Source organism: Danio rerio, chromosome 22, assembly GCF_049306965.1.
Source record: "Danio rerio strain Tuebingen ecotype United States chromosome 22, GRCz12tu, whole genome shotgun sequence".
NCBI classification, from domain to species: Eukaryota; Metazoa; Chordata; class Actinopteri; order Cypriniformes; family Danionidae; genus Danio; species Danio rerio.
In genome coordinates this window covers 31,083,662-31,108,972 of record NC_133197.1, presented here as the reverse complement: position 1 = coordinate 31,108,972, position 25,311 = coordinate 31,083,662, and the positions used below count along the sequence as shown (strand labels likewise).

At 35.8% G+C, this 25,311-nt stretch overlaps 2 protein-coding genes across 2 annotated transcripts in view; one reads left to right on the top strand and one right to left on the bottom strand.

Moving 5' to 3' along the window:
- Nucleotides 1–25,311, bottom strand: part of ncf4 (neutrophil cytosolic factor 4) — a 47,162-nt gene that overhangs the window by 5,984 nt on the left and 15,867 nt on the right. Inside the window, exons 6-7 of the mRNA NM_205711.2 lie at nt 24,031–24,079; nt 3,770–3,868 (exon numbers count right to left, since the gene is read on the bottom strand). Coding sequence (NP_991274.2) covers nt 3,770–3,868; nt 24,031–24,079 — 148 coding nt within the window. The remainder of the gene's footprint in view (nt 1–3,769; nt 3,869–24,030; nt 24,080–25,311) is intronic.
- Nucleotides 3,690–25,311, top strand: part of pvalb7 (parvalbumin 7) — a 73,683-nt gene continuing 52,061 nt past the window's right edge. The window contains 1 exon segment of the mRNA NM_205574.2: nt 3,690–3,969. The gene's annotated coding sequence lies outside the window, so the exon portion shown is untranslated.

Genomic DNA, 25,311 nt, shown 5'->3' with positions numbered 1-25,311 from the left:
TGTCTTTCCATCCGTCTCTCTGCTTTCTGTCTATCTCTCTCAATGTTCGTCCAACAGTCTCTCTGCATGTCAGCTTTCTATCTGTCTGTCTGTCTGTCTGTCTGTCTATCTGTTGGTCTGTCTGTCTATATCTATCTATCTATCTATCTATCTATCTATCTATCTATTTATCTATCTATCTATCTATCTATCTATCTATCTATCTATCTATCTATCTATCTATCTATCTATCTATCTATCTATCTATCTATCTATCTATTTGTCTATCTATCTGTCTCTCTCTCTGTCTGTCTGTCTGTCTATTTGTGAGTCTGTCTGTCTGTCTGTCTGTATCTATCTATCTATCTATCTATCTATCTATCTATCTATCTATCTATCTATCTATCTATCTATCTATCTATCTATCTGTCTGTCTGTCTGTCTGTCTGTCTGTCTGTCTGTCTGTCTATTTGTCGGTCTGTCTGTCTCTATCTATCTATCTATCTATCTATCTATCTATCTATCTATCTATCTATCTATCTATCTATCTGTCTGTCTGTCTGTCTGTCTGTCTGTCTGTCTGTCTGTCTGTCTGTCTGTCTGTCTGTCTGTCTGTCGGTCAGTCTCTATCTATCTATCTATCTATCTATCTATCTATCTATCTATCTATCTATCTATTTATCTATCTATCTATCTATCTATCTATCTATCTATCTATCTATCTATCTATTTGTCTATCTATCTGTCTCTCTCTCTGTCTGTCTGTCTGTCTATTTGTGAGTCTGTCTGTCTGTCTGTCTGTATCTATCTATCTATCTATCTATCTATCTATCTATCTATCTATCTATCTATCTATCTATCTATCTATCTATCTATCTATCTATCTATCTATCTATCTGTCTGTCTGTCTGTCTGTCTGTCTGTCTGTCTGTCTGTCTGTCTGTCTGTCTGTCTGTCTGTCTATTTGTCGGTCTGTCTGTCTCTATCTATCTATCTATCTATCTATCTATCTATCTATCTATCTATCTATCTATCTATCTATCTATCTATCTATCTATCTGTCTGTCTGTCTGTCTGTCTGTCTGTCTGTCTGTCTGTCTGTCTGTCTGTCTGTCTGTCTGTCTGTCGGTCAGTCTCTATCTATCTATCTATCTATCTATCTATCTATCTATCTATCTATCTATCTATCTATCTATCTATCTATCTATCTATCTATCTATCTATCTATCTATCTATCTATCTATCTATCTATCTATCTATCTATCTATCTATCCATCCATCCATCCATGTTGCTGTTTTTTTCTTGTACCTCAGGCAGGGTAGATCTGATCTGATGAGAGTGGTTGACAGATTAAGGCGGCAGGGGTTTTACTGTTCCCAGAAGTGAGACGGATAATGACCACTATGCCTCAGATCTTCAGACACATTAGATGCATTCAAGCAAAAAAAGGAGTTTAGATGGCAATGAACTACAAAATTACAACTTGATCTTTCTCTTTCACCCTCCCTCATCTTGATAATGTTATTTGAGGGTCCATTGCATGTCTATGGAATATCCAATTCTCTCTCTCTCTCCCTTTGCAATTCAATTCAGGTCAAATCTTTCTCCTTTACTGTCTTGGCCTGAAAAAAATAAAAGCAATCTGTGTGAGTTCAGATCAGATCTGCTCAATCTCAGTGTCCCACTCCAATACAAATGTCTTTTACCTCTTTTCCTTTACTTTTTTTAATGTCATCATTTTTCAGTTCTCCCTTCATCATTTAGTTTTGTCCTTACATTTAGCCTCTTCTTCCTTCTCAGGGCGACTTCTGTACTCTAACACACAATCCAGGCTCATTATAGATATTTATCCCTGTATACATTACTAGAGAGTGTTAAATACATCCCAAGAGGTATGTTCTTTTGCAGTTTTTAGCAAATCCACCAGAGGTCTATGTGTACGTTTTTTTAGAACTCAAATTTCTCTTGGGGGTGCTATTCACGCCTGCTGTTTTTCCCTAAATCCACCAGAGGCTGCTGGCGACTGACTGACTTACCAACCGATGTCCCCACTCACCCCCTTTTCTAAACCCAACTGACATTGTTTTCAAAAGCAGAAAAAAAACAGATTTTTACTTTTCTTTTACCTACTTTTTTTTTTAGATCTAACCATGTTCTCATCCTGTTATTTACTCTCTGCATCTACATCAAAACTTAATTTTAGATTTTCAACATTTTGCTTATTCTAATGAAATTGGTTGTGAAAGTATTTTGTTGTAATTTATTTTTCTAAATTTCAAGGTCACAAGTTATTTATATACTCAAGCACAGTAGAAAAATAAGTAAGATATTTCAAAAAGAAAAATTTAAACACACCCTACCCCTACCACATCTTATGATGCACAATAATTATTTATGACAATAGACAGAAAAATAAAATAAAATAATCGTTCAAAAATAAAAATGCATGAAATTGCATAAAAAATAAGTGTGAAATCGTGTAAAAATATTAAAAAAATGAAATCATGTAAAATATAAAATAATCGTAAAAGCATGTAAAAATAAATAAAGCTTGAAATCTTGTAAAAATAAAATAAGCATGAAATCACATGAAAATAAAATAAGTGTGAAATCGTCTAAAAATAAGCGTGTAATCATGTAAAAATAAAATAAGAGTGAAATCGTGTAAAAATAAAAAAGCGTGAAATTGTGTAAAAATAAAAAAGTGAAATCATGTAAAACTAAAAAAAATGTAAAATCATGTAAAAATAAAAAAGCGTGAAATTGCACAAAAATAAGGGTAAAATTGTTTTTAAATAAATGAAGCGTAAAATCACGTAAAATATAAAAAAATTAGAAATCATGGAAAAATAAAATAAGTGTAAAATCATGTAAAAATAAAAAACTGAGGTTGGGTTTAGGGGTTTAGGTGGATCAATTGTTGCTTTTCAAAATGGTATTGGTTGGGTTTAGGGAATGGGGAGGGTGAGGGTACCAGTCAGCTGGTCAGCAGAAAGTCAGTCGGTCGACAGTGGATTTACGTGAGAAGACAACACCCATGACTCCACAAAGTCAAGTGGTGCTCGCTGCAGAGCCATTTGAGGAGAGCTGAGCTCCAGCGAGGGGGAGCTTAAGCTTGAGCTCCACCTTTTTTGCACTTCTTCTACGAGTGATGTCACTGGGGGTAGGGTTAGGGGTGGGGTTGGTGTACGCATTAAAACAGCTTACAGGAGGAGGAGCGACAGCTCATGCTCCCCCTCGCTGGAGCTCAGCTCTCCTCAAATGGCTCTGCAGCGAGCACCCTCTCCACAAAGTGGCGCAAATGGATTTGCTATTTAAGCAATGTGGTGCAAAGCGGGAAAATTAGGGTTGCGTGGGTCTGAAAAAAGCAACAAACGTATGATAGGACCCTAAATGTGTTTCCATCATAGTTTAATGAGCGTTTGTTCTTATCTGATAAAAGTTTACCCTGCTCAATTGTGCACATACAATTTTTTAATGTGCATTTTCAAAATGTACCGTATGAGGATCTCATCATTTCCATTAAGCATATGATATTCCAAAATGTGCTTAAAAACAGGTGGATGGAAACATAGTTAGCGGCGTAGCAAGTCATCATCTTAAAAGCTACAATCACACTTACAGATACCTCCAAACGTTAATGAGATCACGCTACTCCATCCTTTTACTCTCTCCCTCCCTTTTTTCTCTTACAAACCCTCCTCTCCCTCTCTCTCTCTGCTGTCCTCCTTCCTACCTACCCTCTTCTACCTTTCTCTCTCCCTCTGTCCTGTTATTCGTCTCTCTCACCTCCAGCCAGTCTGCATTGACTCTCCGCAGGAGGAAGATCACATCTCCAGCCTTCAGACTGAGCTCCAGGCGTCCGCTGCCGCTGAAGTCAAACACCGCCTAACACACACACAAAGAGCGAGGACACGCAAGCAGGAGACACACACACACCAACGGAGGGAAAGAGAGAGAAAGACATCCTGAGTGAGACCGAGCTGCCGGTAAGAGATCCTGGTTCTTTGAAAACTTTGAAGAGAGTGAATGAATGGGAGGAAACTGAGAAAAAGACAATAAGAGGGATTCTGGAGTGATTCTGCTCTTCATAAGAAATGAGAGCGATGATTGTTTCTATTGTAGTTTTGTTTTCCTTTTAACACTTCCAAAGCGCAGAGTGGAATGCTGAATTGTTCGCTTTTTTTTTCTTTTCTTTTGACATCAGATTTTAGTAGCATGTTGTGCAATTGCGAAATCATTTTTGTATTTTGTGGCTAAAGAAGAGCACAGGTTTACATGTACTATGAAACAAGGTACTTTATGCATGTACTATTACAAAAAACATGCAAAGCTATTGTCCTTAAGCAAAATGGTTTTAGACCTGTACAATGAAAGAATCATAGTATTTTGAAACATACAATGGTATTACTGTGGTATTCATAAAAAACAGCATATCTATTTTAAATGCTTTTTGAGATTACACTTAAATATTATAGATTAATCACAGATCTATCTATCTATCTATCTATCTATCTATCTATCTATCTATCTATCTATCTATCTATCTATCTATCTATCTATCTATCTATCTATCTATCTATCTATCTATCTATCTATCTATCTATCTATCTATCTTATCTAGTAAACTTCATACCCATCCATCCATCCATCGTCCGTCCATCCATCCATCCATCCATCCATCCATCCATCCATCCATCCATCCATCCATCCATCCATCCATCCATCCATCCATCTGTTTTCATATCTATCTATCTATCTATCTATCTATCTATCTATCTATCTATCTATCTATCTATCTATCTAGTAAACTTCATACACATCCATCCATCCATCGATCGTCCGTCCATCCATCCACCCATCTATCCAACCATCCATCCATCCATCCATCCATCCAACCAACTAACCAACCATCCATCCATCCATCCATCCATCCATCCATCCATCCATCCATCTATGTTTTCATATCTATCTATCTATCTATCTATCTATCTATCTATCTATCTATCTATCTATCTATCTATCTATCTATCTATCTATCTATCTATCTATCTATCTATCTATCTATCTATCTATCTATCTTATCTAGTAAACTTCATACCCATCCATCCATCCATCGTCCGTCCATCCATCCATCCATCCATCCACCCACCCATCCATCCAACCATCCATCCATCCATCCATCCATCCATCCATCCATCCATCCATCCATCCATCCATCTGTTTTCATATCTATCTATCTATCTATCTATCTATCTATCTATCTATCTATCTATCTATCTATCTATCTATCTATCTATCTATCTATCTATCTATCTATCTATCTATCTATCTAGTAAACTTTATATACATCCATCCATCCATCCATCCATCCATCCATCCATCCATCCATCCATCCATCCATCCATCCATCCATCTATCTATCTATCTATCTATCTATCTATCTATCTATCTATCTATCTATCTATCTATCTATCTATCTATCTATCTATCTATCCATCTAGTAAACTTCATATACATCCATCCATTCATCGTCCGTCCATCCATCCATCCATCCATCCATCCATCCATCCATCCATCCATCCATCCATCCATCCATCCATCTATCTGTTTTCATATCTATCTATCTATCTATCTATCTATCTATCTATCTATCTATCTATCTATCTATCTATCTATCTATCTATCTATCTATCTTATCTAGTAAACTTCATACCCATCCATCCATCCATCGTCCGTCCATCCATCCATCCATCCATCCATCCATCCATCCATCCATCCATCCATCCATCCATCCATCCATCTGTTTTCATATCTATCTATCTATCTATCTATCTATCTATCTATCTATCTATCTATCTATCTATCTATCTATCTATCTATCTATCTATCTATCTATCTATCTATCTATCTATCTATCTATCTAGTAAACTTCATACACATCCATCCATCCATCGATCGTCCGTCCATCCATCCACCCATCTATCCAACCATCCATCCATCCATCCATCCAACCAACTAACCAACCATCCATCCATCCATCCATCCATCCATCCATCCATCTATGTTTTCATATCTATCTATCTATCTATCTATCTATCTATCTATCTATCTATCTATCTATCTATCTATCTATCTATCTATCTATCTATCTATCTATCTATCTATCTTATCTAGTAAACTTCATACCCATCCATCCATCCATCGTCCGTCCATCCATCCATCCATCCATCCACCCACCCATCCATCCAACCATCCATCCATCCATCCATCCATCCATCCATCCATCCATCCATCCATCCATCCATCCATCCATCTGTTTTCATATCTATCTATCTATCTATCTATCTATCTATCTATCTATCTATCTATCTATCTATCTATCTATCTATCTATCTATCTATCTATCTATCTATCTATCTATCTATCTAGTAAACTTTATATACATCCATCCATCCATCCATCCATCCATCCATCCATCCATCCATCCATTCATCCATCCATCTATCTGTTTTCATATCTATCTATCTATCTATCTATCTATCTATCTATCTATCTATCTATCTATCTATCTATCTATCTATCTATCTATCTATCTATCTATCTATCTATCTATCTATCTATCTATCCATCTAGTAAACTTCATATACATCCATCCATTCATCGTCCGTCCATCCATCCATCCATCCATCCATCCATCCATCCATCCATCCATCCATCCATCCATCCATCTATCTGTTTTCATATCTATCTATCTATCTATCTATCTATCTATCTATCTATCTATCTATCTATCTATCTATCTATCTATCTATCTATCTATCTATCTATCTATCTATCTATCTATCTATCTATCTATCTATCTATCTAGTAAACTTCATATACATCCATCCATCCATCGTCCGTCCATCCATCGATCCATCCATCGATCCATCCATCAATCAAACTTAATATACATCTTTCCGTGCATCCATCCATTCCTCCACCCATCCATCTTTTAAACTTCATATCTATCTATCTGTCTGTCATCCGTCTTTTAGAAAATAAAACATAAAGTGAGCAAAACATCAAAAGAATGAAAGCAAAACTAAAAAAACTCAATTCAAAAGTCATTGATGTGTGTGAAAGTGATATTAAAGATACTAAATGAAAAAATAATTGAAAAGCCGCTGCAAAAGAACATACATTATCAGTCCTTAAGCGTACCGCAATCAAAAGAAACCAAGATCTCAAACACAATTTCTTCAAGAATCAACTTTCTTTCACATATAGTTTCAACGATTTTTTTGACAAAATAGACACATTAGAGACATCAAGTAATAAAATAAAACTATAAAATGACAGCATTTCAATGTTATGTCAATCTATTATAAATATTTATTTAAAAAAAGTAATTTTACACAAACTTAAACATGCACGCTGATGCAGCTCACTACATCATTGATCGTAGGGTATATAGTGGGCTGGTGTTTCTGCTGTGTGTAACTGTACGCTAAACACACACATGCATGTGTTCATTTGTGTGTGTGTATGTGTGTGTGTGTGTGTGTGTGTGTGTGTGTGTGTGTGTGTGTGTGTGATGGGCATGAGTGGGCATCTGTTCTCACGCTATCTCTGTATGTTTAAATAATGTTGTAAATCTGCTGAGCTGTGGGTCGCTTGGTTTGTTTGCATGAGTAGGAGTGTGTAGGTGAGACGTGTTAGATGTTAGCAGCTAATTACATCTTGGCAGTTGCTTTAAGTGTAAGCACGCATGTGTGTGTGTGTGTGTGTGTGTGTGTGTGTGTGTGTGTGTCCGTGCACGCTCGTAGGCAGCATCTGAACAGAAAGATACAATTTGTGCCAAAATGCGATGTGAAATTCTCCACAAAGTCATGCGAACAGAGCAAGTATCAGCGCAGGCTCAGTAACATCAGATGAAGAAACTATTTCAGGCCCGCTGCTGCTGTGAAACCCTAAAAATGGCTTCTGGGTCAGTTGTGTGGGTTAACTTTGTTATATAGTGCAGGAGAGTAACTGGGTATAATAATTGGCTTCTTTAGCCACCCTAAAATGAGGCTATATTTTAAGCTGCAAAAAATCTAGTATGATATTTCCTAGAAAAGAGGACGCTACATATTGAAATTGTGACAACCCCACAAAACTAGTAAAACAAGCTTGTTATAACCAACAAACTGCATGCCGTCGGACCAATATCAAGAGCTAACAGCAAAACAACACCTCATATTGGGCTAACGTTTTCTTTTGCGCCTTGTCTCTTGTCTTTTTATTACACGGTTAAACAACACTGGATATTAAACAGGTCTTGGAAATGTGTGAGAATTGTGCCACTGCTATGTGGAAATTTGACAAAGCAATTTCCTTTCCCTTAGTTTTCCCAATGTAATATATGTGCTAATTAGCCTAGCGCTGAGAAAGGTTCTCTGTAGCTTTAGCATCGCTGCAGTGCCTTACTAGGCAGCTTTGTATTGAAACTAATATCCTTTTCATTGATTTTTTTTTCTTCTGCAACTGAACTACTGAACGTACAAAGCTACATTTAAAAGGTGTAGATTATGTTACCCTTAGCTGCACAAGCCATTTTGATAGTTCGTCCAAAAATGAAACATCAGTTATCATGTACGCAGCCTCATTGTAAAAAATGTGGTCTTAGGACAAATCGATTAAGTGAAATTAACAGATTTAAGTGGATTGAACATAAAATAATTAAGTTGTCCCTAAAATCTATTAAGAATTGTGTTGTTTTAGCTCATTTTGAATAAGTATTTTGAACAAGCAGCAAAAACCACCAAAAATTTTGGGTTCGACACAGTTCATTCATGTTGTCTCAACGCCAATCGATTAAGTTAACTTAACTCTTTTAACCAATTTATGTGGATTGAACATAAAAAATTACACTGAAAAAACTGTTGCATGCGGAACTGTTGCAAACAATTTATTTGTGTTGAATTTAAACAAACAAATTAAGTTTTATAATGTTCAACTTAATTTGTTTGCTTAAATTCAACACAAATAAATTGTTTACAACCACTTAACGTAACAAATTGAGTAAATCCAAGGAATCATCTCTGAATAATTTTTTTTCAGGGTAGGCTGTCCCAATCAAACAGCACAAATCACACATATCATCCAAATCATACAATTCATTCATGTTGTCTCAGCACAAATCGACTAAGTTAACTTAATCACTTAACACATTTAACCAATTCATGTGGATTTACCATAAAAATTAAGTTGTTTAAATAAAATCTTAAGACTTGTGTTGTTTCAGCTTATTTTGAATAATGTAGCTTGTAGTTTGTAGTTTGAACAAGCAACAAAAATAATTTTTGAGTGCTTCACTTGTTGTAAACCAGTTAAAGCTTCTTACTTCTGTTGAACAAATATGAAGATATTTTGAAGAGTACTGGAAACCGATAGCCTTTATCCCCTTTTACAGTGATAGTGGTAAATATCCGGAAAATCACCGGAACGATCGGTACATTCAAAAAGCATTGTTCACACAGGCGAGGACGTTCTGGAATTTTTCTGGAAAAGACTATTCACACATTCTAAAATACAGAAAATTCTGACATCATTAATCAGAAATGACCTCTTATCGGCTGTACTTGTATTTGTTAACATATAAGGGGTCGGGTGTTTCTTGATGGGTTCACCTTTATCTAAAGCTTTAACGTTAGCATTTATGCAGCTTGTCCCAGAGACATGCAAGGGTAGAAACGCAAACACATTTGACTACATTACAATTTCTGTGGATGGACAAGTATTGTGAACAACTTCGCTGAAAACATGGAGGAACACTTTAACATGTCAAGATGTACATAATGTGTGTGTGCTGGCGCTAACCGGAGCAATCCTGCACTTCACGTGCACACGCGTCAAGCAACTGAAGCAGAGCTTGAAATTAAACAAACAGCGGTTTATCATAAGCATTTTATCAATATTTTTTTTTTACACAGTTGGCATTAAGAAAAAACAGAAACATTATCTGACTAACATCCAGCAACTTAATGTTTCTGGAAAAATATTCAAAAGCTTTTATTTTCATAAACTGCGCGGATGTGAATACGTCTAAATGTTCTCATTGGCTGGAGTAGATGTCTCGCGTCAGCGTGTTCTAATCGTTAGCGCGCTCTTTCCTGAAATTTCTCTCTGCGTTCACACAGAGCAGCATTTTGCTGCTTCTGAACTTCTCTTTCCCGAAAATTGCCTGAACAAATTTAACAGTATCTTCAAAAAGTGCCTGTTCAAACATACAGACCTTTCCGGAAAATTGTCTGTAATTCTCTCAGAAAAGGTCTGCATGTGTGAAAGGGGCTATTGGCTTCCTTAGCATCTTTTCCATATATGGATGTTAATGGCTGTTAGTTTCCGTTTTAGCATTACGGTTTAGCCAGAGAAAGCTCACTCAAAAATTATTTACACAGCCACATGTTTTTCAAACCCATTTTATTTATTTGTGATGTGGCTCACAATTGTTTGGTCATATAATAGAAGTCAATAGAGTCCATACAAGGGCTGTGTGATATGACAATAATGCAATCTCGACATTTTTTTTCCATATTGAACAACAACAATATATATCTGCTTCCAGATTTCAAAGAGCACCCCAACAATGACTGAAACCACAAAAATTAAAGGGATAAAAAAATTTTTTGTGGTCGACAATTCGGTACATCTCTTATATTGACACACTTTTAAATTCTCATTGTTGCACATTTCTGCTGTGTGATTGGCTCTTGGATCATTCATTCATTTTCTTGTCGGCTTAGTCCCTTTATAAATCCAGGGTCGCCACAGCAGAATGAACCGCCAACTTATCCAGTAAGTTTTTACGCAGCGGATGCCCTTCCAGCCACAACCCATCTCTGGGAAACATACACACACACACTACGGACAATTAAGCCAACCCAATTCACCTGTACTGCATGTCTTTGGACTGTGGGGGAAGCCGGAGCAAACCCATGCGAAGGCAGAGAGAATATGCAAACTCCACACAGAAACACCAACTGAGCCGAGGTTCGACCCAGCGACCTTCTTGCTGTGAGGCCACAGCACTACCTACTGCGCCACTGCCTTGCCCGTGCTCTTGGATCAACATAGAGTAAAAAAGTGCATAGCTTGTCAATGTTATTGACATAAATTTTATCTTGATTTGATATAATAATGTTTATCGGCCCAGCCCTAGTCCAAACGCAGTTAAAATTGTCATTCTTTGGGAGAATTATTCCTTAGAGAACCTTAAACAAAAATTTCACTTATATTATAGAATATTCCACGTTTAAAAATAAATGTTGCAACAGCAACATTTGCATACAGAATACTGATTGGCCTTTCTTTCTGCATTCGTTTACATACTTTATTATTATTGTAGGGATGCATCAATAATAAAATACCAGCAACCAATAACAGATGATTCTCTAAATTTGGAAGAAATTAACATATTTAGATGGATATATACAAATCTTGATGTGAACTTTTCAGAATAAAATCTTAACAAAGAACGTAAATAATGAAGAAAACATAAGAAAACCTAATACGTCTAAATGAAATGTCTTAAACAGCAAAAACACTTTTCTTACTTAGATTTTTTTTGTCTTGTTTCTAATCCAAATATCTACAAATTCTTAAATCAAGAAGGATTATCTATACAAGCAAAACATATTGTCTTGTTTTAAGAAATATTATCACAAAATGAAGTGTCAGTCAAATGGGTAAGAAAAATAATCTTATGTCAAAAGGAAAAACAAGAATATGTTTCTTACCCCATTGGCAGATTATTTTGCTTGTTTGAAGGAAATACTCACTTAATATTAGCATATTATTGCTGAAAACAAAACATTATGTTTTGCTTGCAAAAAAAAATGCTTCTTTCGATACTTTTTTAGATATTTTGACTAGAAACAAGACAAAAAAAATCAGTAGAATGTACAGTAAGAAAAGCATTTTTGCAGGGTAGATCTTTCTTTTCTCAAATCCACTTACAAATTACAAAACTCTAAATGGCAGAAGCGATTAATGTGGAAATAATAATGATGGTCCATTGAAATATTTCAAATAATTCGATAGAAGGGAGTCTGATTACACTATACATTTATATGAGCATACTATGGTTACCACACCTAAAGACACAGATCTTGTATTTCAGACATTTGTCAGGTTTTTGTCCTCATACTGCTCCTGTCTGTAGGTCTAGTTTCTTACGCATCTCATCCAAACCATTCAGTTTAGTTTTGATTTGATTTATGACTGTTGTGGCTGTGAAATCACTGAAATGATTCAGCATAGTGGTATGGAACTGCAATGCCGTCGAAATTGTGTGTTTAGAATATTCACCAGCCAATCAGAATCAAGTATTCAGCAGCCATTCAAGTATAAATCAGAATTATGTATGTTCTTATCAGGCCAATACGCATTTATAATAATAATTTATAATGATATGAGTGCTTACTGTATTTATTGCATCACTATGTAATTATTCATTTATATCTTATCGATTCTGACTTATATAGTCACCTGTTGAGTGTGATTTTTCCAAGTAGAATGCAATCCACATCTACACTACCTGACAAAAGTCTTGTGATCAAGTTTTAGGAACAACAAATACTTCTAGTTGATCAGTTGGCATTAGAATTGGCTTATATGAAGGGGAAAGGCCTCTAGATTATGCTTAATTTACCAAAATAAAATATGATTTTTAATTATTTAATCAGGGCTGTAAGGTCTGACTTTGCTTAGACCAAAGTATTGTCACTTAACAAGACTCCCAGGACTCACAGAGTTCATCAAGATACTTTGTATTCGTCTTCAATGCCTCCTCCTTCACCTTACCCCAGACATGCTCAATAATGTTCATATATGGTGATGTGGCTGGCCAAACCTGGAGCACCTTGACCCTCTTTGATTTTTGGATCTTTGATATGGACCATGACTTTTCCAAACTTGACTGATTTCTGAGTGAATCTTGGGTCCATGTGGGTTCCAATAGGTCTTCTGCAGTATTTGTGATGATTGGGAAGCAGTTTAACAGATGATTCATCAGAAACATCTACCATCTGCCCCTTTTCCAAATGATCAACTAAAAGTCAAGTTATTATTTGTTGCTCATACAACTGGGATTGTCGACAAGACTTTTGTCAGGTAGTTTATGTTGATCCTAGAACATCCATGTGATCCCTAAACCTAACGATGTATTATTACCAAAATCTGAGAGGATTAATAACTGGAAGAAAATGATGTACAAACTCATAATCCTAACTATAAGCTTAAACTTAACAGAACCTAAAACATATATATTAAACTTGATTGGAATGTTGTTCTAGGATCAACAAAGATGAAAAAACCAAGAAGTTTAATTGAATAATCTAAAATGTCAAGACTATTATAACGTGTGCTTTTCAGACAAGTCCCCGTAATAACAGAACCTACAAATTAAGCGAAAATGAAGACCTCAGGGCTTGAGCTGCACTCGATATTGAAGTAGGTCGAGAACAAACCAGCTAAAAAAAGTCCTAAAAGAAGTTTGAAGACTGAAGCTACTGTAAATGTTGGTTCAAACTGTCAACCATAGTGGAATGTAATGTATGCAAACAAACAAAACATTTCTCAAACAATCATATGGCTCTAGCAGCTTTTTCACTTAGAGGTCTTACCGTTTGGTCACATTCGGGGAGTTATTTCCACACGGGATCAAGAAGTCAGAGAACATATATCTAATTATAGCATGACTCTGGGGGTCACAAAGCACTCCGATTTCAATTAAGAAGTCAATGACCTCTGAAATGAGCTCATTAGCACGTGGCCGGCCAAAAGGGAGGAGAAGAAGCTGTTTTTTTCTCCTACTTAAATGAGTGACCCACTTTGGCTCTTCTCAACTGGGGGATCAGAGCAGGATATAAAGAGACGAGATCAATCTCTGGGGCCATGACACATGACAGAGGAGTTTAACCATGGAGGGCTGTCATCTATTAACCTGCCTATCAATGCTTATAATTGGACAAAATACTGAAAGGAAAACTGGACTGAATCTACCAAAAGTATGCTAAAGCCAACAGACACCTCTCTTTTATAACACAAGTAACTATCCAAACCAAGAAGTCTGGGACTTTCGCGCCAAGATCAGGTGTGAAATCGTTGTCCTTTAAGAAACAGACTATGAAAATAACTGTGAAAGTACAATAGTGCGTGAGTGTGATTGTGATTATAACCCTTAAAATGTCTTTATGCATGACTATATAATGCTTAAAATATCTTCTCTCAGATGGACTCTAATGGAAAAAAAGAGATTCACTGAAACAGTATCTCCAATCTCTCCATAATGGCTTTCTTCTATTGTCTGAAGTCCTTACAGTGATACAGTGGAAAGAAAAGGCTTTGATTTTCAATCAAGCTTCCCATATGTCTCAGGAATTGGTTGTATCCTACTTAGAGCATTTGGTGATATGCATTCAACCTCATCTCATTTCATTAAATTCAAAAAAAGAAGATATTTTGAAAAATGTTCATGCTGCTCTTTTTCATAAGTATGTACTCAACATGACCTTTGTGGTATTTTCCACAGGTTTAGTTGTGCCTAAGTTTATTTATTCATTTCGTTTCCTTCAGCTTAGTCCCTTAGACTCTTTTCATCAGGGGTCACCACAGCGGAATGAACCGCCAATTTATCCAGCATATTTTTTACACAGCCGATGCCCTTCATGCTGCAACCCAGTACTGAGAAACATCCATATATACTCACTCACACACGTACACTACAGCCAATTTAGTTGATTAATTCACCTTTAGAGCATGTCTTTGAACTGTGGGGGAAATTACTCAACCTCATCTTATTCCCAGAAATGCAAAAAAAATATATATTTTGAAAAATGTTCATGCTGCTCTTTTTCATAAAGCATGTACTCAACATGACCTGTGTGGTATTTTCCACGGGTTCAGTTGTGCCTTAGAAAAGTCATATTTTGTTAATTCAGTCAACCTCATCTCATTCCATGAAATACAAAAAAAAAAAAAGATATTTTGAAAAATGTTCATGCTGCTCTTTTTCATAAAGTATGTGCTCAAAATGACCTGTGTGGCATTTCCCACAGGTTCAGTTGTGCCTTTGAAAAGTTAAATTTGGTTAATTTACTCAACCTCATACTATTCATGAAATGCAAAAAAGAAATTTAGAAAAATGTTTATGCTGCACTTTTTCATAAATTAAGTATTCAGCATGACCTGTGTGTTGTTTTTCACAGGTTCAGTCGTGCCAGAAAAAAATGACATTTTGTTAATTAACTCAATCTTATTTCAGTCATGAAATGAAATGGAGGGAGGGATATTTTGAAAAATGTTCATGCTGCTCTTTTTCGTAAGGTATGTACTCAATATGAACAGTGTGTGTTTTCCACAAGGTTCAGTTGTGCCTGAAAAAAAGTTACATTTTGTAAATTTACTCAACCTCATCTCATTCCATAAAATGCAAAAAATATATATATTTTCCCACTAATGTAGTTTACATGACCTGTGGTATTTTCCAAGTATCCTGATTCCTTAAATGTTCTCTTTTATAGCCCAACTCTGCTCTCAAATTTAACTTATATAATATTCAATTTTAGTTGCATTTTTTACGCTACTCCTCCCACAGCAAAACCATATTAAACATCACATAAGCTTTAAACATAGAACAAATATGAAACACACATGAAACGTGTGATGTTACATCATTTTGATATGAAAAAATGTGCTCACAAGACCATTTTGAAACCACTTGTTCCATATGTGTCAAATGTGATGAAGCTCATCTGATGCTCATCTGCTATCTTCTCGCATCTAATCTGGTTTCAGAAGACCATTTGTGGCAAAAAGTTCTATGGTCTCTGTATGTTTTGTGTGCATGAACATCTTGCTCCTGAAGAAAGAACTGAAATGACAAGAGTGCAAAAATGATGACAGAATCTTCATCTTCGGGTGAATTCTCCTAAATAAGATGTCTGCAATAGGGACAGCTCATGAATCACCCCTTGTGAAGTTCGAACCTGCAAGCTTTCTCGGATATTTAACCGCTAAGCGACAACACCACCCACATATCTATCTCTCCCGGTCTTGCTTTCCAGATCCTTTTTTGTTCTATATGGTGTTATAAGAAGTGTAATCTGTCACTTTCGGCCACACAAACACACCAGAATAAGGGTCTGATGTCCACGTGGAGCTGCGTGCTTTGAATCATGTGTGTCCTTACATGAGCATATGAAGACAAATGTCCAGCACTGTTTGAGATTTATCAACGTAGCTGCTACATCCATCCACATCAGGATGAGATGTCACAGGAGAAATGTTTAGAGGAGACAATAAAAGACAGGCTGGTGTGTGTAGGAAGTGTGTCAAGGTCGAAACGTGTTACAGAATATAACTTTTTGGCAGAACTAATGGAGCTTTGAGTGATTGTGGATTAACAGTTAAATGTAGAAATCTACAAAACTACAATTTCATAGTAAACCGTGCAGAGATTCAAAATTACTTTCCCAGTGTTGGGTTGCGGCTGGAAGGGCATCCGGTGGTTGGCGGCAAGGTTATAATAGTTTGATTTTTTTATTAGTTTTAGTTTTTATTACATTAAAACTTCACTACAGAGAAAACAGTTAAACAGACCATCTGCAGCACGAGGCTAAGAATGATCCTCCTCCAATCGGGCATTACTTTCACTTTCTTTTTCTTTCATTCGTTGATAAGGAAACGAGTTGCATGCAAAGACGTCTATTAGCCTACATATTTTCGTTTGTTAAGCGCAAACATTTGTTTAGAAAATATTTCTAAATTCAGTTCTAATTTCCAGCAAACTAATAAATGGACAATAATAACGAAGTTGGATTAAACAACTGAGTTATATCCAAACAAACGTCCTATTCGTATGCCCCACATAGTCCAAAACCTGACAGGTGGACAAATCTAAGCTTGTTTTTATTAAAACAAATATCAATTTGCATATAATAAAAACTACTAATAAAAATAATAACATTATACAAAAGCAAGTTGTCATGAATAAAAGCCCCCTGAAATGAAGAACGCATGGAGGCAGTGGTTTCTGTAATATTTTAATCCTTTAATTCGTTTTCATTTGTCAAGACATTTGCGTATTGCTGTACATCCTGTGTGTTAAGCAATGTGTAAGTGAGGCGCAAAACTGACTCACTCTGCGCTGGACCTGCTTTCAGCTGGTCTTTTGCACAGTCTATTTTAGCCTATTTTACGTTTTGTCAGTTTAGTGGCTAAGTCGTACTAATGTGTTTGAGTTCAATCGTACGAAAATTTACAGTTTTAAAAAGGAGGCTAGCACCCAACCCTACCCCGAACCCCAAACATCATTGGGTGATGAGCATATCGTACAAAAAATCGTACGAATTCATATGATTTAGCCACTAAATCAAAAAGTTACGAATTGCTGTGAGATTGTGCTGTCTATTTTAGTTCCACAAAACTCCTCTTTTCTAGACCGGAACACCCATGAGACTACAAAGTGGTGCAAATGAATTTGCTTTTTATACAACATGGTGGAAAACTGGAGGAAAATTAAGGTTGCGCTGGTCTGAAAATAGCAACAAGTCGGAGCAAACACGTCTTGCACCTTATAACGCCAGGTGTATGATATGGCCCCTCGAGTTAAAGCCACATCTATCCACTTAAATCTTGTCATGAGTGATCTGCTGACACATCAGCTGATTGACGATGTTTTGTAAACGCTCCCTTAAAAGCTTTCAGAGAAGTTAGTAAAGTTAGTTAAACTCTGTCAGTGATGTTATCAGCACACAAGTATTCAGCTTTTTCTGGCGGCTCCTCCCTCAACATTCATTAGCTATGTTTCCATCCACCTATTTTTATGCACATTTAGGATATGCACAATAAAAAACAGTTGACGGAAATGCTAAAATGCACATAAATTAAAAAATGTGCATAAAAAACATATGCGTATAACTAAGTAGGATAACCTTTTTATTTGATAACAAAAGATGCGCATAAATTGCGATGGAAACACCTATACCTAACAAATTCCAGTATGCGCATTAACAAAGGTCATGGGATTTTGTTATAAGTGTTATTACATAGTCTTCCTATATTATAAATGACCTCCAGAATCAACAGCGTCTGTGGTCCACGTTTCATGCCTTTAAACGCCACCACACATTAACTGCGTGTTATAGGATTGCCTTCTGTGACTCAAAAAAAAAAAGATTGACGCAGCTTTTCTTATTGCAGCAAATTCCGTTTTTACAGTTGATATTTGACGCAAGTTAATCAGGAAGTGACGATTTTGTTAGCTTTGACTCGTTGGATGGAAAAGCTGCTTTCTTCGCTTTTCTTTTATGCCATAATATAGTTTTGCGCATAAAGTTAATTTACATCTTTGGATGAAAAATAGCTATTGGCTGTGCTTTAGCTTGACAGAGCTGTTGGGAAACCAGTTGTTATCAGATCATGTAGTGTGTGATCAATTACGTAGTGTTGCGTGGTGTGAACGGCACAGTGATCCGCTGATGTTCAAAATCATGTAGTGTGAACTAGATTTAACAAAACCGTTCAACCTGATTTCATGTGAAAACTGAGCTATTTCCTAAGCAAGTTTGAACAATTGATCAACTGAAATCAGTCCATAATGAGCTCCTCTGTATATAATATAAGTGCATTACAAAGGAGTACAATAAAACATATTTTAACAATAAATCCGAAAGGAAATATACTGGAGTAAACATGACATACTAATAATAATTGCTGGACAAGAAACTAAAGAAAAAAGTGCCGAGGAACTAATCCTGGAAAAACAGAAGAGGTGTGAACTAATTAGCGGCTATAGAAACTAACTAGTCAACAAGCAAAGAGACAGAACAAAATACACAGAAACTAAACACAGCGGAAACATAACCCTGACACAATCAGCATGATCTCATTAGAAAAAATGACATGTTATAATTTGGGTGATGAGAGTCAAAATTTCTTTACCTGATGAAGGTCAGATTTTATTATATCCTATGGTGAGATTCAGAAATGTAACAACTTGATCTTATGTGACTGTTTAACAACCTAACTTTAAATAATATGGAGAAAATAGTTTACACAGAAATGATTAATACTTAATGCTTTTCAACCACTTGCACTTCAAAAAAACTTCCAGAGACTCTGTCCTTTATCCAATAAATTATCACATTCATTAGTTTTCCTTGAGCTTATAGTTTCTATTTCAGAGGTTGCCACAGTGGAATGAACCGCCAACAATTCTGGCATATTTTTTTGCCTTTCCAGCCACAACCCAGTACTGCAAAACCCCCATATACACTTATATTAAAAGTATTGTTGAATATTTCTGATTTATTTACAATAGTATCACTTTGCAGGCTTGATGTAATTTAATTCAGCTTATTTTAAATTACTGCCCATTAAACTGCAACTCTCACACACACATTGGCTTTCGTTCACCTTTCTGCCCTTACTTACAGATGGGCGTAGGATATAAATCACATTTTATGTGGTTTCTTTGTGGTCGCTGCTCTGGTGTGAACAGAATGATAAAACAGTGATCTGGTTTTAAAGCACTTGGAGACACAGAGACCGAAATTTGGAATGAGGGAGTGCAAGTACTCCAGAGGACAAAGAGGAACAGATGCCTTAAGGGATGGAGTGAGAAAGCGAAAGAAGGAAGCGAGACTTGATAGGTGAACTTATAAAAGAGATTAAAGGAGAAATGGAGGGATAAAGTGGAAAAAAAGCAGAGAATATATTAAGACAAGGAGTAAGAGGAAAGGCTGAGGGGAAGGTGGAAGAAAGAGAGTTAAGAGAAAACATTCAATAAAAGTTGTCCTGTATGGTTTTTTGATTATAATGAATCCAATCCTCAAACCGACTCTGCAAGTGGTGAATCAAATGCTAAAACGACTCCGCAAATGGTGAATCAAATCCTCAAGCTGACATCACAAATGGTGAATAAAATCCTTAAACCGACTCCGCAATACCAGTTATTTTATTAGGAAAAAAACTTCCATACTGTGCAATTAATCGCAATCACAAAAAATAACGATTTAAGCACATGCGATTTCTAAACCGCATAAGCCTGCGATTTTATTTATTAATTTATTTCGATTTTTTATCCATAATACGTTCTTGTGCGCATGATTTTAATATGTTAACCCATCAGAGCTGACCAAACTCAACGGGCAATTACAGCTAAGCAGGACAAGGATGTTAACCAGCTCACTCCTCGCACAATGAAGTTGAGCAGGAGAACCGAATAGGTGAGCGGGAGAAAAGAACATAAAATATTGATGCAGGTCAAAATAAAAATGGTTTAGTGCTGAAGAAAAATCCAACGTCAGTCGTTTGGGAGTATTTTGGATTCAGGAGAGGATGTGTCAGAGCAAGGTAATTTGAAGACTTGTGAAATGACTATTCCAACAAGACGGAACAATATACGATCAATGCATGTCCGCAAAGTCAATCGAAACAAACAAAAGCACACATCAAAGCCAGCCAGAACAGACTGAACAACTTTCCACTGTTCAAGCATTTGCAAACACTGTGTTTTATAAAATCAAAACCACACAAAGACATTACAGACGCAATCAAACATGCAAAGATATGACGCCTGCGCACATCGTCTGTAAAGATGGCTCCCAAAGACTAATACTAACACTTGACAAAAGATACCAGCTGCTATCTCACACTCATTTCACACAATTTGCTATTCCTGAAATGTACAAGAAATGTTAAAGCGGGCGTTGAACACAAGCTCAAGCAGCTGAAATACTTTGCCATGACCACAGATACAGATTGTGGTCCGGCAGAACGATGGAGCTGTACATGAGTTTAACGGTTCACTTTATTGATGACTACTTTGAAATGAAAAGTCAATGTTTGCAAACAGCATTCTTCCCAGAAGATCACATTGGAGAAAAATATATCTGAAGGTTTAAAAGAAGCACTGAGTACATATAGAATGTATGTATGTAGCTTGTTTGAAAAAGCAAAAACAGTTGCCAAAATAATAATAATTAGCAATAATATAGCAATCGCAAAATTTGTTCCAAAGAAAAATTGCAATATGATTATTTTGTCTATGCACACCCTTTGTGTATTCAGATTTTATTTACTTGAAATATAACTTGGGTGAACTTTGTTGAAAGTCTATAGCTATCCATGAAGGAAAACAATATGAAGGGGAATTCCAAGAGGGTGCCCAGGCCCTAATTATATCTCATTGTACACAAATTGCCCTAACCATTACTTTTCTACACAACTTCAAACTAATAATTACGATTGACGAAAAGACCTGAGCCGTATTTCGAGAGCAGAAAGACACTCGATGGTGAGATCTTTTGACTTGGGCCAGCAACCAACCACCCACAACACCTTAGCAACTACCCAGAAGACCTTAGCAACTGCACGGCAGTCCACTCAAATCCACTCCGAACACCCTGGCAACCACACAGCAAGCCTTGGCAACCACCCAAAACTCCCCTGCATATCGGCAAACACCACACAGTTTCTGGAGGAAGTGTCAAAATCTGCTTTCCTGACACTACGACACTGAAGCTGAGTGGTTTTGATTGCTCATCTTGTGACAGATTCCGTCTCTGTAACATTACTCTCATAGAGACACTGATAGAGATTTGTGTGCATGTGTGTCGCTGTTTCTGGGTCAGATTTTTGCCCCATTAATGGTTTCCGCCCTGTTCCAATTTCTTTATTCATAGCAATCTTTTTTGGTAACTGTTTAAAAGGATGGTCCCATCATTCATTTATTTTCCTTCAGCTTAGTCTGATTTATCAGAGGTCGCCACAGTGGAATGAACCACCAACTTTTTTGGCATATGATTTACGCAGCGGATGCCCTTCCAGCCACAACCTAGTACTGGGAAACACCCATACAAACTCTCATTTACACACAAACATACACTAGGCCAATTTAACTTATTTAATTCACCTATAGCGCATGTTTTTGGATTTTGGGGAAAACTGGAGCACCTAAAGGAAACCCACGCCAACACGGGGAGAAAATGCAAACTCAACACAGAAATGCCAACTGACGCAGCCAGGACTTGAACCAGCGTCTTTCTTGCTGTGACGCGACAATGCTAACCAGTGAGCCACCATCCCACCCAGTTTACCCAAAATGTAAAATTTAAATGTCACTAATGCTGTCTCAATTATGTAGTGACTGACTTCCTTCTGAAGAACTTAAAAGTAGATATCTGCAATATATAGGATTTTCAAGCTTCAAAAGGACACAAATGTACTGTAAGCGCACCAAAATACTATGATTTTTGATTTTATACTATATTAATAATTAAGATAATCAGCTGAACCTGTGAGCTAGATCGCTGTGATTTGTGAAAAAATCCTTCACGCTGAGTTTGTGAATACAGAATTGTTCTCAAATTAAACTGTTAAAGTAAGTTAAATGATCTGTTTTGATATTTTTAGGGTACATTTTAGGGTGATATTTTTAGGGTCTTTTTTAAGCCCGAAAGCCTCAAATATTAATTAAAGTTTTTTGAAGAATCCAACACCTAGCAACGATTTAGTAGGGTAATTGGTATTTGGTGCACTGTGGCTGACTGAACATGAGATGATGGCTTAATTAACATATTTTTGTAAAAAAAAATTAAAATAAATTAATAAATCATATCGATAACAAATCGATATAGCCTTTTAAATCCCAAGATCGAACTTTTAGTATATTAAAAAAAACTAGAAAAATTATACTAGAAAAAATATACTAGAAAAACTAGAAATTATACAGCACACCTGGGGTGTGTTTCCCTAACAATGACATAATGTGGGCTGAACTATCATAGTACAATGCATCGCTTTGGAAAAGAGCTATTATTAATATAATAATAATAATAATAAAAATAATAATAATAATAATAATAATATTTTTTGCAAAAAATGTCTATCTATTTCAATAATAATAATAATAATAAAGATAATAATAGTAATAATAATAATAATAATAATAATAATTATTATTATTATTATTATTATTATTATTATTATTATTATTATCATTAAGTCAAAATATTATTAGGAAAATTGCTAGTTATTTTAATAATTTTAAACATTATTATTTTTTTAATATTATTATGATTATTGAGCCAAAAATATTATTTGAAAAAAAAATTCTAGCTATTTTATTTATAATCAATAATAATAACAACAACAACAACAACAACAACAACAATAATAATAATAACAATAATAATAATAAAGATAATAATAATAATAATAAATAATGATTCATTCATTCATTCATTTATTTTCCTTTTGGCCTGGTCCCTTTATCAATCTGTGGACGCCACAGTGGAATGAACCACTAACTTATCCAGCACATGTTTTACGCAGTGAATGCCCTTCCAGCTGCAACCCATCACTGGGAAACACCCATACACTCTCATTCACACACTATATAAATAATTGTTTGTCTCATTAATAATAAAATACTAATGTTTAAAACTATTAAAATAGTTTTTCCTAAATTATATTAAAAAAATATGAATAATAATAATAATAGTAATGGGGCGTATGTGTGTACACGAGAGTGTATGGGTGTTTTCCAGTACTGTTTGCAGCTGGAAGGCTATCCATGCCTTTTAAGAATCAATATTGTTTCATTAAAATGCAGATATGTAATACTAGCAAGTAATAATAATAGTAATATTAGTAATAATATAATAGTACATTATTATATACTATACATGCATACCAAACCAAATGACACCCGTAAATACACAATATTGATAATAATTATCAATATTTTCTATAAAAAGGCTTCACAAATCATCATACAGTAGATAGGAGCATTTAGGGAGCATTACCAATCCCACAAAACAAGAGCTGTCATAATCCTCTGACAACATGTGAGAGTTTTGCAACAAAAGTTAGCGTGTGTGTGTTGTGTAATACTCTAACCTCCTGACCAAATGTCAGCGCTTCGTGTGGTGCCTGCACACTTGAGTATGTAAGTATGTGTAGTATGCGGAGTGTAGGCTGTTACTGAAAGTGTTTCCAAGGAAACGCTGATGTACCTCTGCTCTGGGCGCGGAGAGAAGGTCTGTTTTGGGCTTCACAGTTTTTCTAGTAAGAGAAAAGAGAGAGCATTGTGAACTTCAGATGAACAACAGAAGAAGCGGCTTCTACATTTTGTCTCCGTTTTTGAAAAAGTAGAAGGCTGATAAAACCAACAGCTGAATTTCTATGGTCAGAAGTTCCGCTTTCATGGTTAAGAGATTGCTTTAAATACCAATTTTGTCTTTGATATTTCTCTCAAAACAACTTAGAACTGATCATTTGGTTTTCAACTATATTTGCCATAGTTTAAAGTTAAGAAAATGTAAAATATTCAACCATTATAAAGTAAAGTGTGTTATACTGCATATATTACAGCTGTGCATTTAATTGAATCGCCATCGCATTGCGATTGGCTAATCGCAAGAGGCTGCGACATTAAATATGTATTATTTAATACATACAACAATTTAATTTTGCGTGAGGCGAGAAATAACCCACAAGTAAACTATTGTATAGCAACATAACTATTACTGTAGGTTTGGTTTCCACCTTGAACCTGTACCTTGAATCTGGATTTGCTGGCTAGACAGTTATGTTTCAGTTTAGTTTGCACCAATCTGGGGTTTTAGGTATCTTGAATGCAGCTCGACTTTAATCAGTCTTTGTTGCCATGACATTATGAAGCATCTGAGCTGAGCTACCTTCAACCCAGGCTCATTCTGAAAACGTATCTCTGCATACTTTTTTGGAGAGCGCCAAATACGCCCTGGGAGGTACGTTTGTTTGCAGTTTTTGTTTCTGCAAATCCACCAGAGGCCGTTGTCGACTGACTGACCAATGACCAACCGTCTGATTCACTCACTCACCCCCTTTCCTAAACCCAATTGATAGTGTTTTAAGAAACACCATATAACCAGGGACCACCCATCTTCCCAAACCCAACCAATAGGGTTTTGAAAAGTAAGCTAGAAAGTAGAAGGCTGATAAAACCAACAGCTGAATTTCTATGGTCAGAAGTTACGCTTTCATAGTTAAGAGATTGCTTTAAATACCAATTTTGTCTTTGATATTTCTCTCAAAACTACTTAGAACTGATCATTTGGTTTTTAACTATATTTGCCATAGTTTAAAGTTAAGAAAATGTTAAATATTCAACCATTCTATAGTAAAGTGTGTTATACTGCATATATTAGAGCTGTGCATTTAATTGAATCGCAATCGCATTGCGATTGGCTAATCGCAAGAGGCTGCGACATTAAATGTTTTATTTATTACATACAACAATTTAATTTTGCATG